Here is an 18,369-nt window from a genome sequence, read left to right on the forward strand (position 1 = left end):
GCATATTAAAAATAGAAAATAATCAAATTCTGAAACTAGTTACTGCCAACATCCTAGGGCTCAGTCCTGCAAACACTTATGCACATAACTGTAAGCATGGAGTAGTTCTGCTGAAGCCAAAGTAACTACTCATGTACTTAAAGTTAAGCAAGTATGCAAGCGTTTGCAGGATTGGGCCTGTAGTTACTATTCAGAGATTACTAACTGAGATCCCAGTTCTGCAAACACTTGTGGGTGTTGTGTTTGCCACTACGTGTAATCTCAATTGAAGTCAATGGCAGTAGATAGATCAGGCTCTGAGAGGTTTAATTTACTTTTTTGGATCAGATGCTAAAAACACTCATAAGTGTAAGAGTTTGAGGACTAGGTCCTTTAAACAGCAACAATGATTTATGGGATAATTTTCACAAATTTATTCTTCTTTATTGCTAGTCAAAACTAACTTTGCATTGTGCACATACCACAAAACAATCTAAGCAGCTTTTCTTCTTAAATAAACGGGTACAATTCAAAACTGACATAAGCTCTACTATTTAAAATAAAAGAAAATTTGAATTAAAAATTGCTTTTGGACTTAAAGTGCATATGACAAGTTTCTCCCATAGCAAATTACCAACCCCGGAATATAGGGGTCTGTAACGGAAATGCTGACACAGCCTTATCTTATGCTGCTAGAATACATTTCAGTATAAAGGAGAGCAGATGCACATCGCAAAAGGGTAGCCCTCCATTTTAAATTTCATTCCCAATGTGATGATTTGGCATAAATTGGATCTGAATTACTAATTTTTTAAAAAATACTTGTGCTTTTAGAACATTTGGACCCTGTTTCCTAATGCACGTCCTTTATCAGACATTTTGTCTCACTTATTACATACAAATGAATCATCTCTAAGTCAAAAAATGGTGTGTTTGTGTGTGTGTGTGTGTGTGTGTAAGTAAAAAGGAAACGGCAAAAGGCATTGGTTTCTGAGAGAAGGTTACCATCTTTCTTAATCTCTGGATTATTTTTTCCTTTTAGGGCCTATTCCTATTCTTACTGAAGTCAATGGGAAAACTCCCATTGAAGTCAATGGCGCAGAATCAGGCTGTTGGTCATTCAAAGGCCTCTCCAGCCAACTTGTTACTGTTAACATCTCTATCATGAAAGCTGACCAAATGGGTTCATTACCACTAACTGCCAGTTTTAAAATTTACTCTCTCTTTTTTAAATTTTTAAATACAAACAACATTTACCACAAAAATATGAAGGGAAAAGCCATCACGGTTTTGTTTGCAAGTTATTACCTATTTGTATGACACAAAATCATTTACAGTCACAAACTGTACAGAATAGTTGATAGGGAACAACATATCTGTGGCTTAGAGTAAAAAAAGATTGCTTCGGTTGTAATTAAAATAATCATTGACAGGATATAAGACTTTAAAATCTATAAAGTATGATAATTTGGCTATGGAGACATTGTAATATGTCTAACACAGAAGTCTGGATAGTAGAAAGGTGAGTAGAATGAGCTAGAAAGGTAAGAGACCAACATGCAGAACTGTGCTAGTTCTTGCTCAGTATACTCTTCAGACTTCTCTCTACCGCTTCGTCTAATTCTTCTTCCAGCTCTTCCTTCTTGGACATAGCCAGTTTGGATTGGTAATCTCTTACTATTTGGTCTATATATGGTGCGCTTTGTGTCCCATGTAGCATCAATGTCCATTCCTTCAGTACTCCCCTCTGTGGCATGCTATCAACAAATCCAACTTCCAGAACCCAAGTGCCTCTGGGGTCTTCTCCCCAAGTGTGTGTTGTCATGAAAGGCCATTTGTCAAAACCCACCTTGGAGTCATCATCTCTTGGACGTCGGCTCAGTAAAATGGATTTAGTCCCCATAGGTGATGTCATGTTGATGTTGAGGTCCCCTCGCCTAGTAGAGTTCACGGTTATAACTGCTTGCACATGTTCTAGGTAGCGGACAAAGTTTTCTTTCCCCTCACAAGCATCAGTTGTAAGTGTTAGAACCAACTTGCCACTTGATGGTATTTTTCTGAGGGTTTAACAACAATAACATAGGTTAAAATGATATATACGATGAGGCACACCTTATTTTTCATTAAACATCTACATGTGTTTATACAAACACACAAAAATACTATAATAGAATTTGAAGAGCATGGATGAGCAGGGAGAATGGAACTCCTTAGACAGGCAGGAGTTGGAGGTTGTGCCATACATGATTTGAAGAATACAGTAAGTGCTCACGGATGACCTATTGCCTCACCAAGTTAACTATCACTTCATATGGCTCACCATTGTCATCTTCATATTTACTCATCACCATAAAACTGACTCTGGATTAAATACCATTATGAAACTCTTCAGTCATCTACATAATAAAATGGAAAGCAAGCCAAATCCAGAGATTTAAAGTGACCATGAGCACCAAATCCACATGGTACTTATTTTTAATATTTGCTAAAATCATTATTTTTCATATTATGTTATCTGTTCATTCCCATAGCCTCCTAATATTAAAGTATGTAACCGTTTCCTTCTTAACTCAAAACAATTTATTGAAAGAAAATGAAGGAGCCAAATCTAGATCGATAGGACTCAAGCTTTATAAATAAAATATTGACATTTTAAGGAGCAAGTCAGCACCTGATTTGAAAGTACTTTACAAAACAAACACAGAAAGAAGGAACATGTTAAGGAAGTACATGCTAATAGTTAAGAAATAGCAATGTCTATTAAAAATTATACATGGCTTTTTTTGCTTACTAGTATTTCTGGTTCTGGTTTAATTATATGTTATAGTCTCTAGAAAAACTGAGAGCAGCTGATCTTGTGAGACAACTACTATTAAAGGATGTCAGAAAGCATTTCTGGCTAGAATGACAGGAGGCCATTTCAGAATATTTCAGTACCATCAGATTCAAATCTGTATCCTTGCCCTAATCTGCACTCAAACCCAAACCATGAGCCCTATCTCTAACTTAGTCTGGATTATAACACACTTTTGTTTGCTCATTTATACTAAAAAATGGCTATATTTGACATTTGAAACACACACACACACACACACACACACACGGACACAACTATTTTGCCACATTCTCAATATGTCAAATCCTAAGGCCTTCATTCCTTAGTTATTATAACTCAGTTCTTATGTAGAGAAACCTCCAGTGAACTCAACAAAATTTGCCTGAATACGGTTGAAATAAAAACTAGGGACAAAATGTATGGCCAGCCTCTGCATGAGTGCAATTTACACTCTTTGGGTGAAATCTTAGCCCCACTTAAGTCAATGGGAGTTTTGCCATTGACTTTAGAGGAGCTAGGATTTCACATTTTGTGCCCGCAATTACACTCTTTGTGCTTGTGTGAGCAAAGCAATTGTTCCCCAATTTTCAACCCAAAAGGGGTAGGGATGAGGCAGAGTTGTGGTACACCCCTTTCAGGTGCTAGCCAATGGAGAGTGGTAGCAGTGAGTTCACTCCCCAGGTATTCCTGAGAACTCTGGGAGACACCGTACCTGAGAAAGCGACAATGTCAGTGAGGATTTATGTTGGTGCAGTGTGGCTCCACATTGCCACTAGCACATGCCTAATAGGCACTCCTGGGCCCTGAAAAATTACCTCAGGAATTGCCTCACAAATCATACTAACTACAGAGGTGGTGTAAAAAACCATGAATGCCTTTAACAGCAACATGCAGTGAACAATGTAAAACGTTGCCTCTGAGTGAGTGAAGCAGCTGAAAGATATAAGAATTACTTCAGTCATTACAAAAATCCTTTTGATGTAATTATCAAACTCTGTTTGCCTTCTGACCTGCCCAAAAATTCTTCTCCATGTCTAACTTCCATGCCCCCCGCATTATGCAATTGTTCATAATTCTATAGTGTTGCATGTGCCACTCTTTTAAGAAGTGCAACATTGGTCATGTTGGGATGAGGAAACAGAATTTCCCTTTTAAAAGTAACGTTTGCAATCAGAAAAATAAGGTTGATATTTTACTAAGTGCTATTGTGATACAGTGAGACTCAAAAGGGGCCTTTATAAGGGTTATTTTTATATGTTCAAAAAATTAATTTTCAAAATGCATAACAACAGGGTGACTATTAGGTAGAAATGCCACTCGGCAGGAACTCATGTCCATAGGAAAAGTGGCACTTAACATGGACTTTGAAAAGTTTTATTTTGTAAAGTTGGCTTAGCTTTTAAATGTTGCAATTCATGATTTTTCCCTTGGCAGCAAGAGCAACCCCAATGATAAGGTTGTTGATGCTTAGCAACCATTGAGACTCTGCAAGAGTCTCAATAGATCTCAAAGCGCTTTACAAAGGAAGTCAGGATCATTACCCCTGTCATAACTATAAAGGGAAGGGTAACAGCCCTCCTGTGTACAATACTATAAAATCTCTCCTGGCCAGAGACTCCAAAATCCTTTTACCTGTAAAGGGTTAAGAAGCTCAGGTAACCTGGCTGACACCTGACCCAAAGGACCAATAAGGGGACAAGATACTTTCAAATCTTGGTGGGGGGGGAAGGCTTTTGTTTGTGCTCTTTGTTTTGGGGGGAGTTCGCTCTTGGGACTAAGAGGGACCAGACATCAATCCAGGCTCTCCAAATCTTTCTGAACATATTTCAAACTTGTAAGTAAACAGCCAGGCAAGGCGTGTTAGTTTTATCTTTGTTTTCTCAACTTGTAAATGTACTTTTTGCTAGGGTGTTTACCTCTGTTTGCTGTAACTTTGAACCTAAGGCTAGAGGGGGGTCCTCTGGGCTCTTTAAGTTTGATTACCCTGTAAAGTTATTTCCCATCCTGATTTTACAGAGATGTTTTTTACTTTTTTCTTTAATTAAAAGCCTTCTTTTTAAGAACCTGATTGATTTTTCCTTATTTTTAGATCCAAGGGGGTTGGATCTTGATCCACCAGGAGTTGGTGGGAGAAAGGAGGGGGGATGGTTAATTTCTCCTTGTTTTAAGATCCAAGGGGTTTGGATCTGTATTCACCAGGGAATTGGTGAAGAGTCTCTCAAGCCTGCCCAGGGAAGGGAATTAGCACATTGGGAGTGATGGCAGCAGACCAGATCTAAGCTGATAGTTAAGCTTAGAAGTTTCATGTAGGCCCCCACATTTGTACCCTAAAGTTCAGAGTGGGGAAGCAGTCTTGACAACCCCCATTTTATAGATAGGGAAACTGAGGAACAAAGAAGCAAAGTAATTTGTCTAAGGTAATCTAGCAGACCAGTAGTAGAGCTGGGACTAAACCCCAGCTCCTCTGAATCCCCAGCAACTGCACTATCCACTAGGCCACACTGCCTTTCATAGAGCATTACTAATGGCTTTGGGCCAGATTCTGTTCCCCTTACACGCATGGAGTAGTACCTTACCAGGACTACTTGAGGAATAAGTAAATACTCAGTGTGCATAAAGGGAGCAGAATCTTGACCATTGTATGTATACATATTAATAATATAAAATGTTCAAAATAAAGGTATAATGCTATGAAGATTTTATCTTCCAAATCTGATTTGCCACACTGCATGCACCAGCTGTAGATGGGGAGGGAGGTTGATTTAAAAGTCACTTAGATGTGAAATATGTTAATCTGCCAGTAAAACTTGAAAAAACTTTCTTTGAACAGTTATAAATCAGCAATGATGCAGATGAAATCAATCAAGCTCAGGACACCTGGCTAGAAGTCGACACAACCTCCAGTGGTGTGGTGTCATTATTGAGGTCTTGTTGGCATCCATATTTCCTCCATTTTGAAGCCTAGAGAATCTCAAACTTTAAATACTGATGTCTTTTCGTCACATCACACACAATAGGCTGTAGATTCTTCCCCAGCCTGTTTCTGCTAATCAGCAGTGTTGCTATGGCACACTACGGTCTATCCTGTGCTCCTAAATATAGAAAACATTGCGGCAGCAATGCCCAACTACAAAAATAAAACAATTATCCATGGCTGAAGCAAAATGTCAGTTACACTCGTCATCCAAATAGAATCGCTGGAGATGGGCTGGATCCTCCTCATATGGGTTTTGTTTTTATTTTAAAACCCAAAGTATAAAGATGTTGCAAATCATGAATTTTATTATCCACATGAGAGGCATGTCGGATGTGTGGCATCAACACTGTAATATTAGACATTTATATAAAACACAATCAAATATTTTAGGTGCATACTGTGAATCAAATGTATGCTAGTATTTTCTGGCTTGAGTCTGTAACAGATTAGGGAGAGATTTTCAAGCACGGTTACCAGTAAGGTGCCTGACTCTCATTGAAATGGCTTATCATTTGTGCCTTTGAAACCTTCCCCTTAGAAAACCAGATCTTGGAATTTGTCCAAGCTGTGCTAGGCGTAGCTCAGGAGGATGTGAAAAGGTGGCTTCAAGCCACTTTTTGCCCCCCTTCCATCCCCCCCCTCCCCCAGTTCCGGGGCTGTTTGGCAAGTGGAGCAGCCACAAAAGGAACGTCTACACTGCAATAAAAGACCTGTGGCATGGCTGCGGGTGGCCCAGGTCAGCTGACTTGGACAGTCCGGGATCAGCTGTGGGGCTATACTATTGCAGTGTAGACGCCCGGGCTCTGAGACCCTACGAGGGGGGAGGGTCTCAGAGCCCCAGTCCAAGCCCAAATGTCTCCATGGCAGTTTTTAGTCCTGCAGCCCCAGCCCAAGTCAGCTGACCCAGACTGAGACTTGGTGCAATGGGTTTTTTTTATCACAGCGTAGATGTTTCCAAAAAGGCTTTCTTCTACCTGGGAATCCCTGGAAAGCAAATACATTCCAGCCATATCCCTTGTTCCCTGGATACCTCCACCGGGGCAAAGCACCTCTTTAAAAATACTTCAGCAGTAAAGAGCACCAACTTTCATTTATTTTGCCATCCCATCATGTCTTTCAGTTGGGGATCCTTTTTGATGTGATGACGTTAATCATTGCAAAATGACTGCATACTTCTATCTAATACATTTCAGTAGTGGTAATGTGACTGGGAAATTAAGAAAGGAGGAGACTATTAGGTACATACTGCGCTATTTTTTGCTGAATATGCTCACAAGATGTCTCTACAATTTTAACTTTTGGACACAGACAGACGTAACTGACTAACCTCTTTCATTTACCCCAGTATAATCCCAGTTTACTTTAAGGGTGCTGCATTAAAGTGATAGAGGCAGTGACGGTCAGAAATTTTTCAACACATTGCTTTTTTAATTAAAAAATGCTGAGTTATCAAAACCAAAACTTTTAATGAAATAGGGTTGGAATTGACAGATTTTCCCACTCAAAAAAAAAAAGTCAGAAAAAAGTTATTAAATGGAAAATTTCGTTTTCCAGTTTGAAACAAATTTTTGTTTAGAAATTTAAGCTAATACAACTGAAAAAGGTTAAAAAAGAAAAGAATGATGAAATCAAAAAAACCATTTTGAAATTATCAAAACAAAAAACATTTCAATTGACCCAAAATGGAAAATAAAAGGGTTTTCAGTATGCAAATATTGTTGATGTTTTGATTTTTCATCCTGCCCAGCTCTACTTGAGAGGAGATTTTGGCCCAATTTGTCTTTATAAATCATTCTGCATTTTAGTTATTCGGTCAAATCTGAACCATCCCTTGGCTTTGGTTTTGCAGAAACAAAATTTAATGGATGAGGTTTTGCAAAAGCAACTCACAGCCTTCCTGGCCTATCTTAGCTCTGTGCCATGGTGGTACATTGCTTTCTTCTCCTTTTTCTATAAAATAATAATGTCTTTAACAATGGCACTGAAAAGCCAAATTGAAAATATTATAGGCATAAATTGGCCATCATTAGGTTAGTATTTCAAATAATTAAATTGAACTTTAGCTGTTGTAGTCAATTAGTATTAATTGATTCACTTGTTGACTCATTCTACTTTGCACATGAAAGTAATCAGAAAATAATTTGCCTACCTAGCTGGCAATTAGAGATGTGGAGAACATAAAACAAACACAATTAAATGCTGTAATGTTCAAACTGAATCTTTGATACCTGTGAGTGATTGTTATAGTTTTCTGGCGTTAACATTATCCACTAGACTAGGAAATTGCCAAATTTAAATATATCACATTGTAACAGAATATACCTATGTGTTCACACCCACACACTATTGTAATAATCTTTTTACAAAGTATGCTTTGTAAAGTATCATTTGAAAACTCATGATTTGCTGGTCAGTATTGTCCTGATAAAATATGTGTGGTAACATTGTACGTGAAGCTATAAGATTCTCCTGTATGGTGTTATTAACACTTGTTTAAACCCCACAGCTCTGCCCAAACAGAAATTGGCAAACAGGTCTGTCCCAAACAAAGGAATATGGGCTCTACTTAATTTGCATTTAAGCAGTAAACAGAGTCATCAAGCAGGAAGGGATGAGAAAGGGAGTTCAAACATGTGAGTAAAAGCCAGCAGTGAACATCCTTCCACATAGCCTTTGTGGCCTGTGCCTAGCTGGTAATATTTTTTAAAGAGGGGGACTGACACTACAAAAAGGAGGGACAAATACTCCAAGGCACCTGTCTCTCCCTGCCAATTGCATTCACTGGATTCAAAGAGACAAAGGAAGCAGGTGTTATACTCTGCGGAGTTTGGTCAGTAATCTGCTGGAGCATATAGTGAGACATTTTGCTTGATTCTAGTACAGTTTGTTAAATTAGGCTTTAGCAAACATCTTATCTTTATTTTTCTTGTAACCATTTCTGACTTTTATGCCTCATTACTTGTACTCACTTAAAATCTATCTCTTTGTAGTTAATAAACTTGTTTTACTGTCTTAGCTAAACCAGTGTGTTTAAATTTAAGTGTCTGAATAACTATTTGAGATAATCAGGTGGCATATTATTCCTTTTAAGGAATGATAGCCTTAAAATATTTGTGCTGTCGAGGAGAGGGCTGGGCAGTATGGGACATACATTTCTGGGAGAAAATCTGATACTGAGGGTGTGTTGGGGTCACTGTTTCTGTGTGTGTTTGTCTGTGGTCACTTAAGTGCCTGAAAGGGAACAAATTCCCTAGACTGGAAAAAGAGCATTGTCTTCACTTACTCAGGTTCTTGTATTGATCCTCCAACGCAGTGGAATCTCTCTGGAACAGTCTTCCAGTCTTTTGCCATTTTAACCATTGCCCCAGCATCAAGGACTCCATAGCCAAACAAATGGTTAAATTCCAGACCAACACCATTTCTACGCCATTGATGGACTTCGTCATGAAGTTGGTTCCTTTTGGAGGTGAGCACTGTCAGATGCTGCATGTCTCTCCACGTCAAATCCAGGCTATGGAAGAATAACATAGAAAAGGTTATTTTGTGGTGTTTAGAAGAGGAATGAGAAAGTATGACATGTCCAAACTGTCTTCATTACATAAAACCTGCCTCAGAAAAATCCTCCATATCTTTTGGCCCAGAACAATCTCAAACCAAGATCTATTGACACAGTGCAGTGAAGAGGATCTGAGCACCATCACTGCCAGGAGGCATTGGAGGTGGATCAGTCATGTGCTTCAGATGGAAACTGATTCCATCACCAGAGTAGCAATAAGATGGACACCAGAAGGCAAGTGAAAACAAGGCCGCCCGAAAACAACATGGCGAAGTGCTGTGGAAGCTGAGCTGGAAAACCTGGGGCACAGCTGGGGAACCATTGAAAGACTTGCCAGAAACAGACAGGAGTGGAGGAGTTTCATTACTGCCCTAAATGCCAGAGGCGTATTAGGAACATGATGATGATGATGATGATGATGAAGAGGAGGATGGTTTTCTCTTTCCATAATAAGTTTGAAAGGACTGGTGTATTTGAACACTCCGTAAGGTAAATGCACTAAAAATAGAAGTGTAGACATTGTGGCTCAGGTTTTAGCTATTTTTAGCGTGCTAGCCCAAGTCTATTTGCTGAGACTGCCTACAATGGCATGTGGCCCATCGGCGACTGCCAGTAGCAAAAATTCCCAACTGCTGGAGACGGGACACTAGATGGAGAGGGCTCTGAGTTACTACTGAGAATTCTTTCCCAGGTATCTGCCTGGTAGGTCTTGTCCACCTGCTCAGGGTCTAACTGATGGCCATATTTGGGAATTTTCCACCAGGTCAGATTGGCAGAGATCCAGGGGGTTTTTCACCTTCCTCTGCAGCATGGGACATGGGTCACTTGCAGGTTTAAACTAGTGTAAATAGTGGATTCTCTATAACATGAGGTCTTTAAACCATGATTTGAGGACTTCAGTAACTCAGCCAGAGGTTAGGGGTCTATTACAGGAGTGGATGGGTGAGATTCTGTGGCCTGCAACGTGCAGGAGGTCAGACTAGATGATCATGATGGTCCCTTCTGACTGTAAAGCGTATGAGATTGGGAGGCTTGCTCCCAGCTGCAGTGTAGACATACTGTCTATGGTCAGAGTTCTAGGATTTTAAATCATAGAGACACCTATTAGTCCTCCAGAACTCCAAGAAAAGAGACCCTGTCTGGAGCACAGACCCCAGTCTGCTCACAGCTATAGAAATATGGCAAGTGCACAGGGCAGCATGATGGACACAGTGGTGCTGTGTAGGCAGTCATTCTAGCCATACCTCTACGTCCATGGGTGGGTGGGGAACTGTGTGCTAGCCAGGGTTTATATTGTCAGGGAGCAACTGGTGGTAGAGCAGAGGAAAACTCAAGAGGTGGGGGGAGTCCATGGGGACACAGCCAGAGGTGGGGACAGAGGAAACTGGAGGAGGGAAACAGGTGAGTCAGCTTGGGGAGGGGGCATCGGGGAGACAGACGGTGGAGTCGGAGAGAGACTATGAAGGGCATGTCAGCAGGCAGCCAGAGACAAAGCAGGTGGGGAGGGGAGGAAATATCTGTAAAAGGAATCAATATATGCAAATAAGGCAGTGCACATTATATACACGATGCAAATGAGGGCATTGCATTATTTACATAAACTCATCTAAGTTCCTGCACCCAGGGCTTGATTCAAAGCTCTTGAAGTTCAATAGGAGTCTTTCTATTTATTTCAATGGGCTTTGGATCTGGCTGTTCTAGCTTTAACAGCCCTGAACGTCAGCCTTACAGACAAGTAATGCAAAAAACAAAAATAAAAAAAAATCCCTCTTCTCCTAAACCTACTTAGCCTCCAGTGCCAATGCAAACACGCCAGCTGCCTCAGGTGCAGCTGCAGATGTTCCAGAATGACGTAGGGTACAGTTGCCATATAAATCCGTAGTAGCCTGCAAACATATCGAAAAAATGTGTAAGACTAGTTATTTCATTCTCCGTTGTGCTACAGACATGGAATAGCATGGAAGGCAATACTTGTTGATTACAGTAATGTTATACTTGTCACTAGGAACAGAATAATTACTGCCTTTTCAAACTACTAGATCACCTTTAAAATAGAATGGATAGATACACAGGGCAGGTGGGAACATGTGATTGGACAATGACAGTAAGAAGTAAACATTCATAGCGATATTATATTTCTATAAATGTCACAAAGCCCCTCCAGTCATCAACAGGATTTGAACCCAAGACTTTTAGCACCATAGTAGTTTTCTACTGCTTGAGTTACAGGAGTAGCTCCAATAGCAGGCAGTAGTATGGGTGCTATCATCTATAAGGACTAGCCACTAGAGGGAAATGTGACACAGTCTGCATTGCACAGTGATAGTCATGTATGTAATGTAGATCACTTCATGCATACAACTGACCCAATGAAATAAGTCAATATTTTCAAACTCATACAACAGATCTAGGACAGTCCAGATTGTCTCTATACTCAGAACATGAAATAACTGGAAAATGTGTAGTATCTGTTGACAAACATTGACCTTTTTATTAAGCCTGGCCCCTTTTAAGTATCAGACCCCACCCTGGATGATCTGAAGACTATTAAAGTAAGAGAATCCCCACCACACACTAGCATGCTAGGAGGAGCATGCTGTACCTTTCCAAGAGGTGGCATAGTGGAAACATTCCTAGTGTACACCTGGAACTGTGAGGGATTGTACCCCTAGGGTGTGAAGCTCCACTCTGCCCTCAACATGGGCCTGAACCTATCAGGTATAACCTGACACCTAATTTGTCATCTTTGGAGCAGGCTCCATCTTCTGTTTTGTACAGCACCTCACACAATGGGCTCCTGGTCCATGTCTGGGGCTCCTAGGTGTTACTACAATGCTAATAATAAAAATAGATCACTGTTGAATTAAACAGTGGGAATTTGTGATGCAAATGTCAAGGTTGTTTATTTAGAGTTTTACACACATTAAAAAGGAGCTTTAATCCTTTGCTCTAGAGGCTTCTTAAGCTATTAAATAAACAACCATTTCTGTAACCACACTCCTAGACCAACCTCTCAAGAAAAACACTAAACAGACTGGCAAGGAGCGAGAATATGCAGAAACCACCCAGGAAGCTTGACAATATTCCATATTTCACTACTACTTTGCCCTGAACTTGTTTCGTTATCAACCTTATTCTGCCAAACATACACAGGGTTACAGACAAATTGGCAATGACTATATTAGCCTAAAATATGCTCAAATTGGAGGTGATGTGTTATGCTGGGGATTTCAACTCTTCGTTATCATGCAATTACACAAAGAAAGTCTGCCTGGGAATTAAAAATTCTGAGGACATATGAATAAATAAGCCCCAGCTTCACTTTCCAAGTTGTATTCTGATAACTAGGGAACACCACCTACATGCAGCCATAAAACATAGACGCTCATTGCTGCTTTCAATATCGACCTCCCATCTCATCAGCTGACAGTTTGGGCATTGTCAGGTATTGTGAATGAGAAAATATTAGTTTTAACAAAGGAACATCTGCTGCTCCTAAGCAGAAAATGATGCGTACAGACGTGTGTGAGTGTAGGGAGCAGGACAACAGCACAATAATATCTGCACTCACCACACCAGCTTCGGGATTTCTCTTCCTCCCATTGCTGAACGTGGAGGCCAAGGTCGAAGAGCAGCTTTCATCGTACAGAGCTGTCCGGCCATCATTAATAGCAGAATTGATGGAGATAGTCCACATGCTTGATGCGTAGCCGTCACAGTTACAATCATCATAGCTGCCTCCATCTCCAGAGGCCCAGACGTAGATGCTGCCCTTGCCGCCACGGCCCTGTGGAAAAGAAATTGAGTCTGTCAGGTTAAATTATGCATTCAAACATGAAGCAAGGCATCCATCTGTCAAGGAGAGAACAGGCCCTAGATAAATGTACATCAGTAGCAAGCTGAAAGTGCATGGACTGCTGCAGACTTTAAAAATCCAGTTAACCGTTAATCACAGCCTGTTCTGCAATCTTTTATGTGCAGAGTGTTCTCATTTATCATTTTGTTTACTTGGAACACCAAAGGTTTCTGTGCTAAGACATTTTATGGATTCATTAGAACCTGGAGTTGATATCAGGCACTAAGCACTATGGGGACATAAGAATACAAGAACGGCCATACTGGGTAAAACCAAAGGTCCACCTAGTCCCAGTATCCTGTCTTCCAACAATGGCCAATGCCAGGTGCCCCAGAGGGAATGAACAGAGCAGGTAATCATCAAGTGATCCATCCCCTGTCACCTATTCCCAGCTTCTGGCAAACAGAGGCTAGGGACACCATCCCTGCCCATCCTGGCTAACAGCCATTGATGGACCTATCCTCCATGAATTTATCTAGTTCTTTTTTGAACCCTGTTATAGTCTTCACAACATCCTCTGGCAAGGAGTTCCACAGGTTGTCTGTGCATTGTGTGAAAAAATATTTCCTTTTGTTTGTTTTAATATTGCTGCCTATTAATTTCATTTGGTGACCCCTAATTCTTCTCTTATGAGAAGGAGTAAATAACATTTCCTTAGTTACTTTCCCCACACCAGTCATGATTTTATAGATCTCTTCGTTATCTCTTTTTCAAGCTGAAAAGTCCCAATCTTATTAATCTTTCCTCATATGGCAGCCGCTCCATGCCCTAATAATTTTTGTTTCCATTTTCCTGACCTTTTCCAATTCCAATATATCTTTTTTCAGATGGGGCGACCACAGTACACACAGTATTCAAGATGTGGGCATACCATGGATTTATATAGAGGCAATATGATATTTTCTGTCTTCTTATCTATCCCTTTCTTAATGATTTCCAACATTCTGTTCACTTTTTTGACGGCCGCTGCACATTGAGTGGATGTTTTCAGAGAACTATCCACAAAGCCTCTAAGATCTCTTTCTTGAGTGGTAACAGATAATTTAGACCCCATCATTTTGTATGTATAGTTGGGATTATGTTTTCCAATCTGCATTACTTTGCATTTATCAACATTGAATTTCATCTGCCATTTTGTTGCCCAGTCATCCAGTTTTGTGAGATCCTTTTGTAGCTCTCTTCAGTCTGCCTGAGACTTAACTATCTTGAGTAGTTTTGTATCATCTGCAAATTTTGCCACCTCACTGTTTACCACTTTTTCCAGATCATTAAAATGGATATACTATTCATCTAACTGACCAGGTTTATAAGGTACACTTAAGGTCTGAGTGTGGCTAGAAAACCATGCAAAACTGTTACCACTTTCTTTTCTCAACAGATTGGCTCCCTGTTTTTTTTTTTACTCATGTCTATTTGTTTTACTGACCAAACTAGCTTGAATTACTGTTAGCGCTGTAGATCCAACACCGTTATGAGAGCAACTGAATCATCAACAAAAGAAAGCACCTCCCAACTCCCCTTATGAAGCTGGTATTGGCTGGAGAGATCTAAGCCAAGAGGGAGACATGATGGATAGAACCCTCTCAGTAGCTAAAGGAAAAGAGAGCAGTATCCTCCCACCTACTCCATGCAACCAGGAAGAGGGAGGGGTTATTTCAGCACTTTACCCCGAGAAAAGCGGGGTGAGGGCTGGATAGAGAAATGTTTTGATTGAGAGTCTTGAAACCTTGGATGAAATCCTGGCTACATTGAAGTCAATAACAAAATTCTCATTAACGTCACTGAACATTTTACCCTTTGAGTTTTAATCTTAATCCCCTGCCCCCATTTATTTCTGATAACATAAAAGGGAGTAAGAACACAGCTTAATGTCTAGCTCTCAGGTATGTCTGCAGTGCTGAAGGTTAGGAAAACGACCTTCTGGCTAGTTAATGAGCAAATGTGATCTGGAAGTCATGGAGCACATGAATACAGCACCCTACAATGTCATTTTAATAGGGTATGTTCTCTGACTGTACTTTATATCAAATCCCATTTCACAGCAGTGCCTCATATCTTTTATCACAACACAGTGGACGATGCAACTTCATTATTTTTAAACGAGTTAGCAAGTAGCATTATAATTCGCTGATATCACAGAGGGATTTCAGCCATTAGGTTGTATTTCTTCTCTGGAGAAGAACTCTTGTAATAAAGATTATGGCACTGGATAGCTTATTTAAATCAGCCTAAGAGTACCCATATAGACTCGAGGTCAGTCATTTTAGATATACGTGATTGGATATACTGTTGTAAAAATTTATGTTGTAAGAACAAAAGCTAAGGAACATGGGCTTGTATCTGTCCAACAAGTGATTCTTTAAAAGCAAAGCATTAAAATAAGAAAAAGAATGCCTTTTTTCTTCCATTTTAAAATACCCCATTTGACCTGAAACCCCCAGCTGGTGCTAAGGTAGCTGTAGATTTGGGGAAAAGGGGAAACAGGGACCCAGTATCCTAAAGCAAGTGCTTGCCAGAAGGCAATGCTTCCCCTCTGTGGTAGATTATCTTTGTTAATACCCCAAAACTATTCCCAATGATGGCATTGAGATGAGGCCTTTTGGTCTTAGCAGTATTAGTATAAAGAACACCTTCCTTCTTAATTCGCAGGACTGCACTTTTAATTGGATAAGAATAGTGGTGTTATACTTTAGCCAATTTGCTAACTCCGGAGATGGAAGAACAAGTGAGGCTAAGCAGTGTTTTTGTACTAGGACTAGAAGATAGCAGTCACTAATCTCCATGGCTCCTTGTTAACTTTCCTATATTTAAATACATCCTTCATTGGGATAGTTAACAAGGGATTTTTGTATCACATTAGCAAAATTTTGTGAAACATTAATACTGTGTAGAAGAATAAATCACATAAATAAAATAAACAAGGTGATAAGCAGAGTCTAAGGCTATAGAGAGCTGGTTGGGACAGGTTCCTAAAAATAATTCATTCATATAAAATATTAAATGCCCTGAGTTATCATCTTCTAGAAACAAGTAAACAATTTTTAGAATTCAAAAAAAGTTTGTTTAACTCCCTCGTCACATTCTCCTCAATTCTCTTACATTTTTTTCACTTCTCTATTCTAGCCAGGACTGGAAACAGAAGTGCACAAACATCATGGGAAAGGCTTTAATAGCCCAAATGAAGGACTGGAAATCTCCTCAGAAATCCTGTTCTTTTGAGATTTGCACCCGAATGTGGCAGATTTCAGAGGTTCGGACAATTTGCCAGGGGAAACTTTTGGTTGATTACTTGAATATTTCCAGTTCTCCTCTTATTAGTGAAGATACAAAAGCTGATCAAAACTTGCATAATAAAACCTGGAAACAGGAAAACTGGGGGAAATTTATCCAGTCTGGGGCTTAATTAGAAATCTGTCTAATGCTGAGGGCCTCCTTTTGAAGTCCAGACTCTCACATGTCACACATGAATATACTCACACTAATCCCATTAATGCTAACGGTAAGTGTTACTCAACATGAGGAAATGTTGCAGAATCAGGCCATGAACTTACAGGAGTAAGTAAATGCTGAACATAACCGAGATACCAGAGGGAGCTTGGAGAAAGACACATGAGGAGAAGAGAAAAGAACAAGGAGACAGTGGAGCTGTTACATTTTTGTATGTTTGTTTCACTCAGATTCCTGTTCGTTTCCCCAGAAAATACAGCTCGGAGTCTAACTTCCAGATTTGTTGCTCTTTTGAATCCAAAACTCGAATTGCGAGTTGAGGGTGAATCAGTGTGGATTTGGCACGAGTATAACGGAAGTCTAAAAGACACTGTTCATTCCAAGTATACTGAAATGCAATACAGGGGCATGTACAAAACATGGAATGTTGTCAGTGGCTACTGTACTATTTTAAAACAATATCTAGCTGAAGAAACCAACAAGTTGCCTATTTGTAATCTTCTGTATACAATACCAGTTAAAATAGGCATGACTTGCCCACTGGGTAACTATGTTTTCCATTTTAACTGTTGCCTTGTAGAGCTCATACTTTCAGAGAACTCCCTTTACTGTTGTCTAGCTAGCTAGACTGTTGGGTAACACTGCAGGCTAATTATTGAAATATCTCCTTAAATAAAACTCGAGATGTCTCTTTATTACTATTAACACTGTGTGTACTGCAGTAGTGTCTAGGGACCCCAGTCATGGAGTAGGACCCCATTGTACTAAGCGCTGTAGAAACACAGAACAAAAGGATGGCCCCTCCTCCCAACAGCTTACAATCCAAATATAAGGCCAGGTCTACACTATAAACCAGGGGTGGCCAAACTTACTGGCGCTCCAAGCCACATACGACAATCTTCAGAAGTTCGAGAGCCGGAGCACACCTGCTAGGAGCTCGGGCTTGGGGCTTCAGCCCCACTCCTGCTGAAGCCCCGAACTCCAGCAGGTGCGCCTCGTAGGGCTGAAGCCCCGAGACCCTTCTCCCCACTGGAGAGAAGCTCCTACCCCACTACCCCTCTGCAAGGCAGAGGTCCCGAGCTCCTCCCCTCACCCCGTCTGGTAGGTGGAGAATATGGGGCCAGAGGGGGCTTGTGAGCAGCACTTTCATGGTAAAAGAGCTGCATGTGGCTCGCAAGTCACAATTTGGCCACCCCGATATAAACTTACATTGGTATAACTATGTCTGTCAGGGGTGTGAAAAATCCACACCCGTGAGCGACACAGTTATACCAACCTAGCTCCCGGTGTAGATATCACTTCTCCCATCAATACAGCTACCACCACTCATGGAGGTGGATTAACTATGCCACTGCAGCGTTTTAAGTGAAGACCTGCCCTAAGAGACAACTGGTGGATACAGACAGATGGGGATGTACAAGGAAACAATGCGACAATACTAGTCTCAGCACACCAACTGCCTCACTTTGTCAAGTATTTTTTAGAATCCATGGCAAAAGAGAATTTTAAGAAGGGACTTGAAGGACAACATGATGGTTTCAAAAGTTCACAGGCAATTTCTCCCAGGTGTGAGAGGCAGTATGGAGGGAAAATGTGAAGGTTCATCTTTGAAAAATGATCATGGAGTTGGAAATTGTTTTCTGTCAAGAAACAGAATTTGTCATTGGGTTTTCTTTTTCCTTTTCATGTTATAACTGTTAGTACAGATATTTTTTTCT

General features: G+C 40.3%; 1 protein-coding gene across 2 annotated transcripts in view; it reads right to left on the bottom strand.

The window, feature by feature from the left end:
- Positions 1-920: 920 nt before the first annotated feature.
- The window catches only part of PCSK2 (proprotein convertase subtilisin/kexin type 2), a 179,298-nt gene continuing 161,849 nt past the window's right edge, over positions 921-18,369 (bottom strand). For both annotated transcript variants that reach the window (XM_024206770.3, XM_024206769.3), the window contains 4 exons: positions 12,920-13,135; positions 11,134-11,234; positions 9,076-9,303; positions 921-2,036 (listed from right to left, as the gene is read on the bottom strand). In XM_024206770.3, the coding sequence (XP_024062538.1) occupies positions 1,550-2,036; positions 9,076-9,303; positions 11,134-11,234; positions 12,920-13,135 (1,032 nt within the window). In that variant the 3' untranslated portion in view covers positions 921-1,549. The remainder of the gene's footprint in view (positions 2,037-9,075; positions 9,304-11,133; positions 11,235-12,919; positions 13,136-18,369) is intronic.

This window comes from Terrapene carolina, unplaced genomic scaffold (assembly GCF_002925995.2).
Source record: "Terrapene carolina triunguis isolate 2854851 unplaced genomic scaffold, T_m_triunguis-2.0 Scaffold132, whole genome shotgun sequence".
Classification (NCBI taxonomy): Eukaryota; Metazoa; Chordata; order Testudines; family Emydidae; genus Terrapene; species Terrapene triunguis.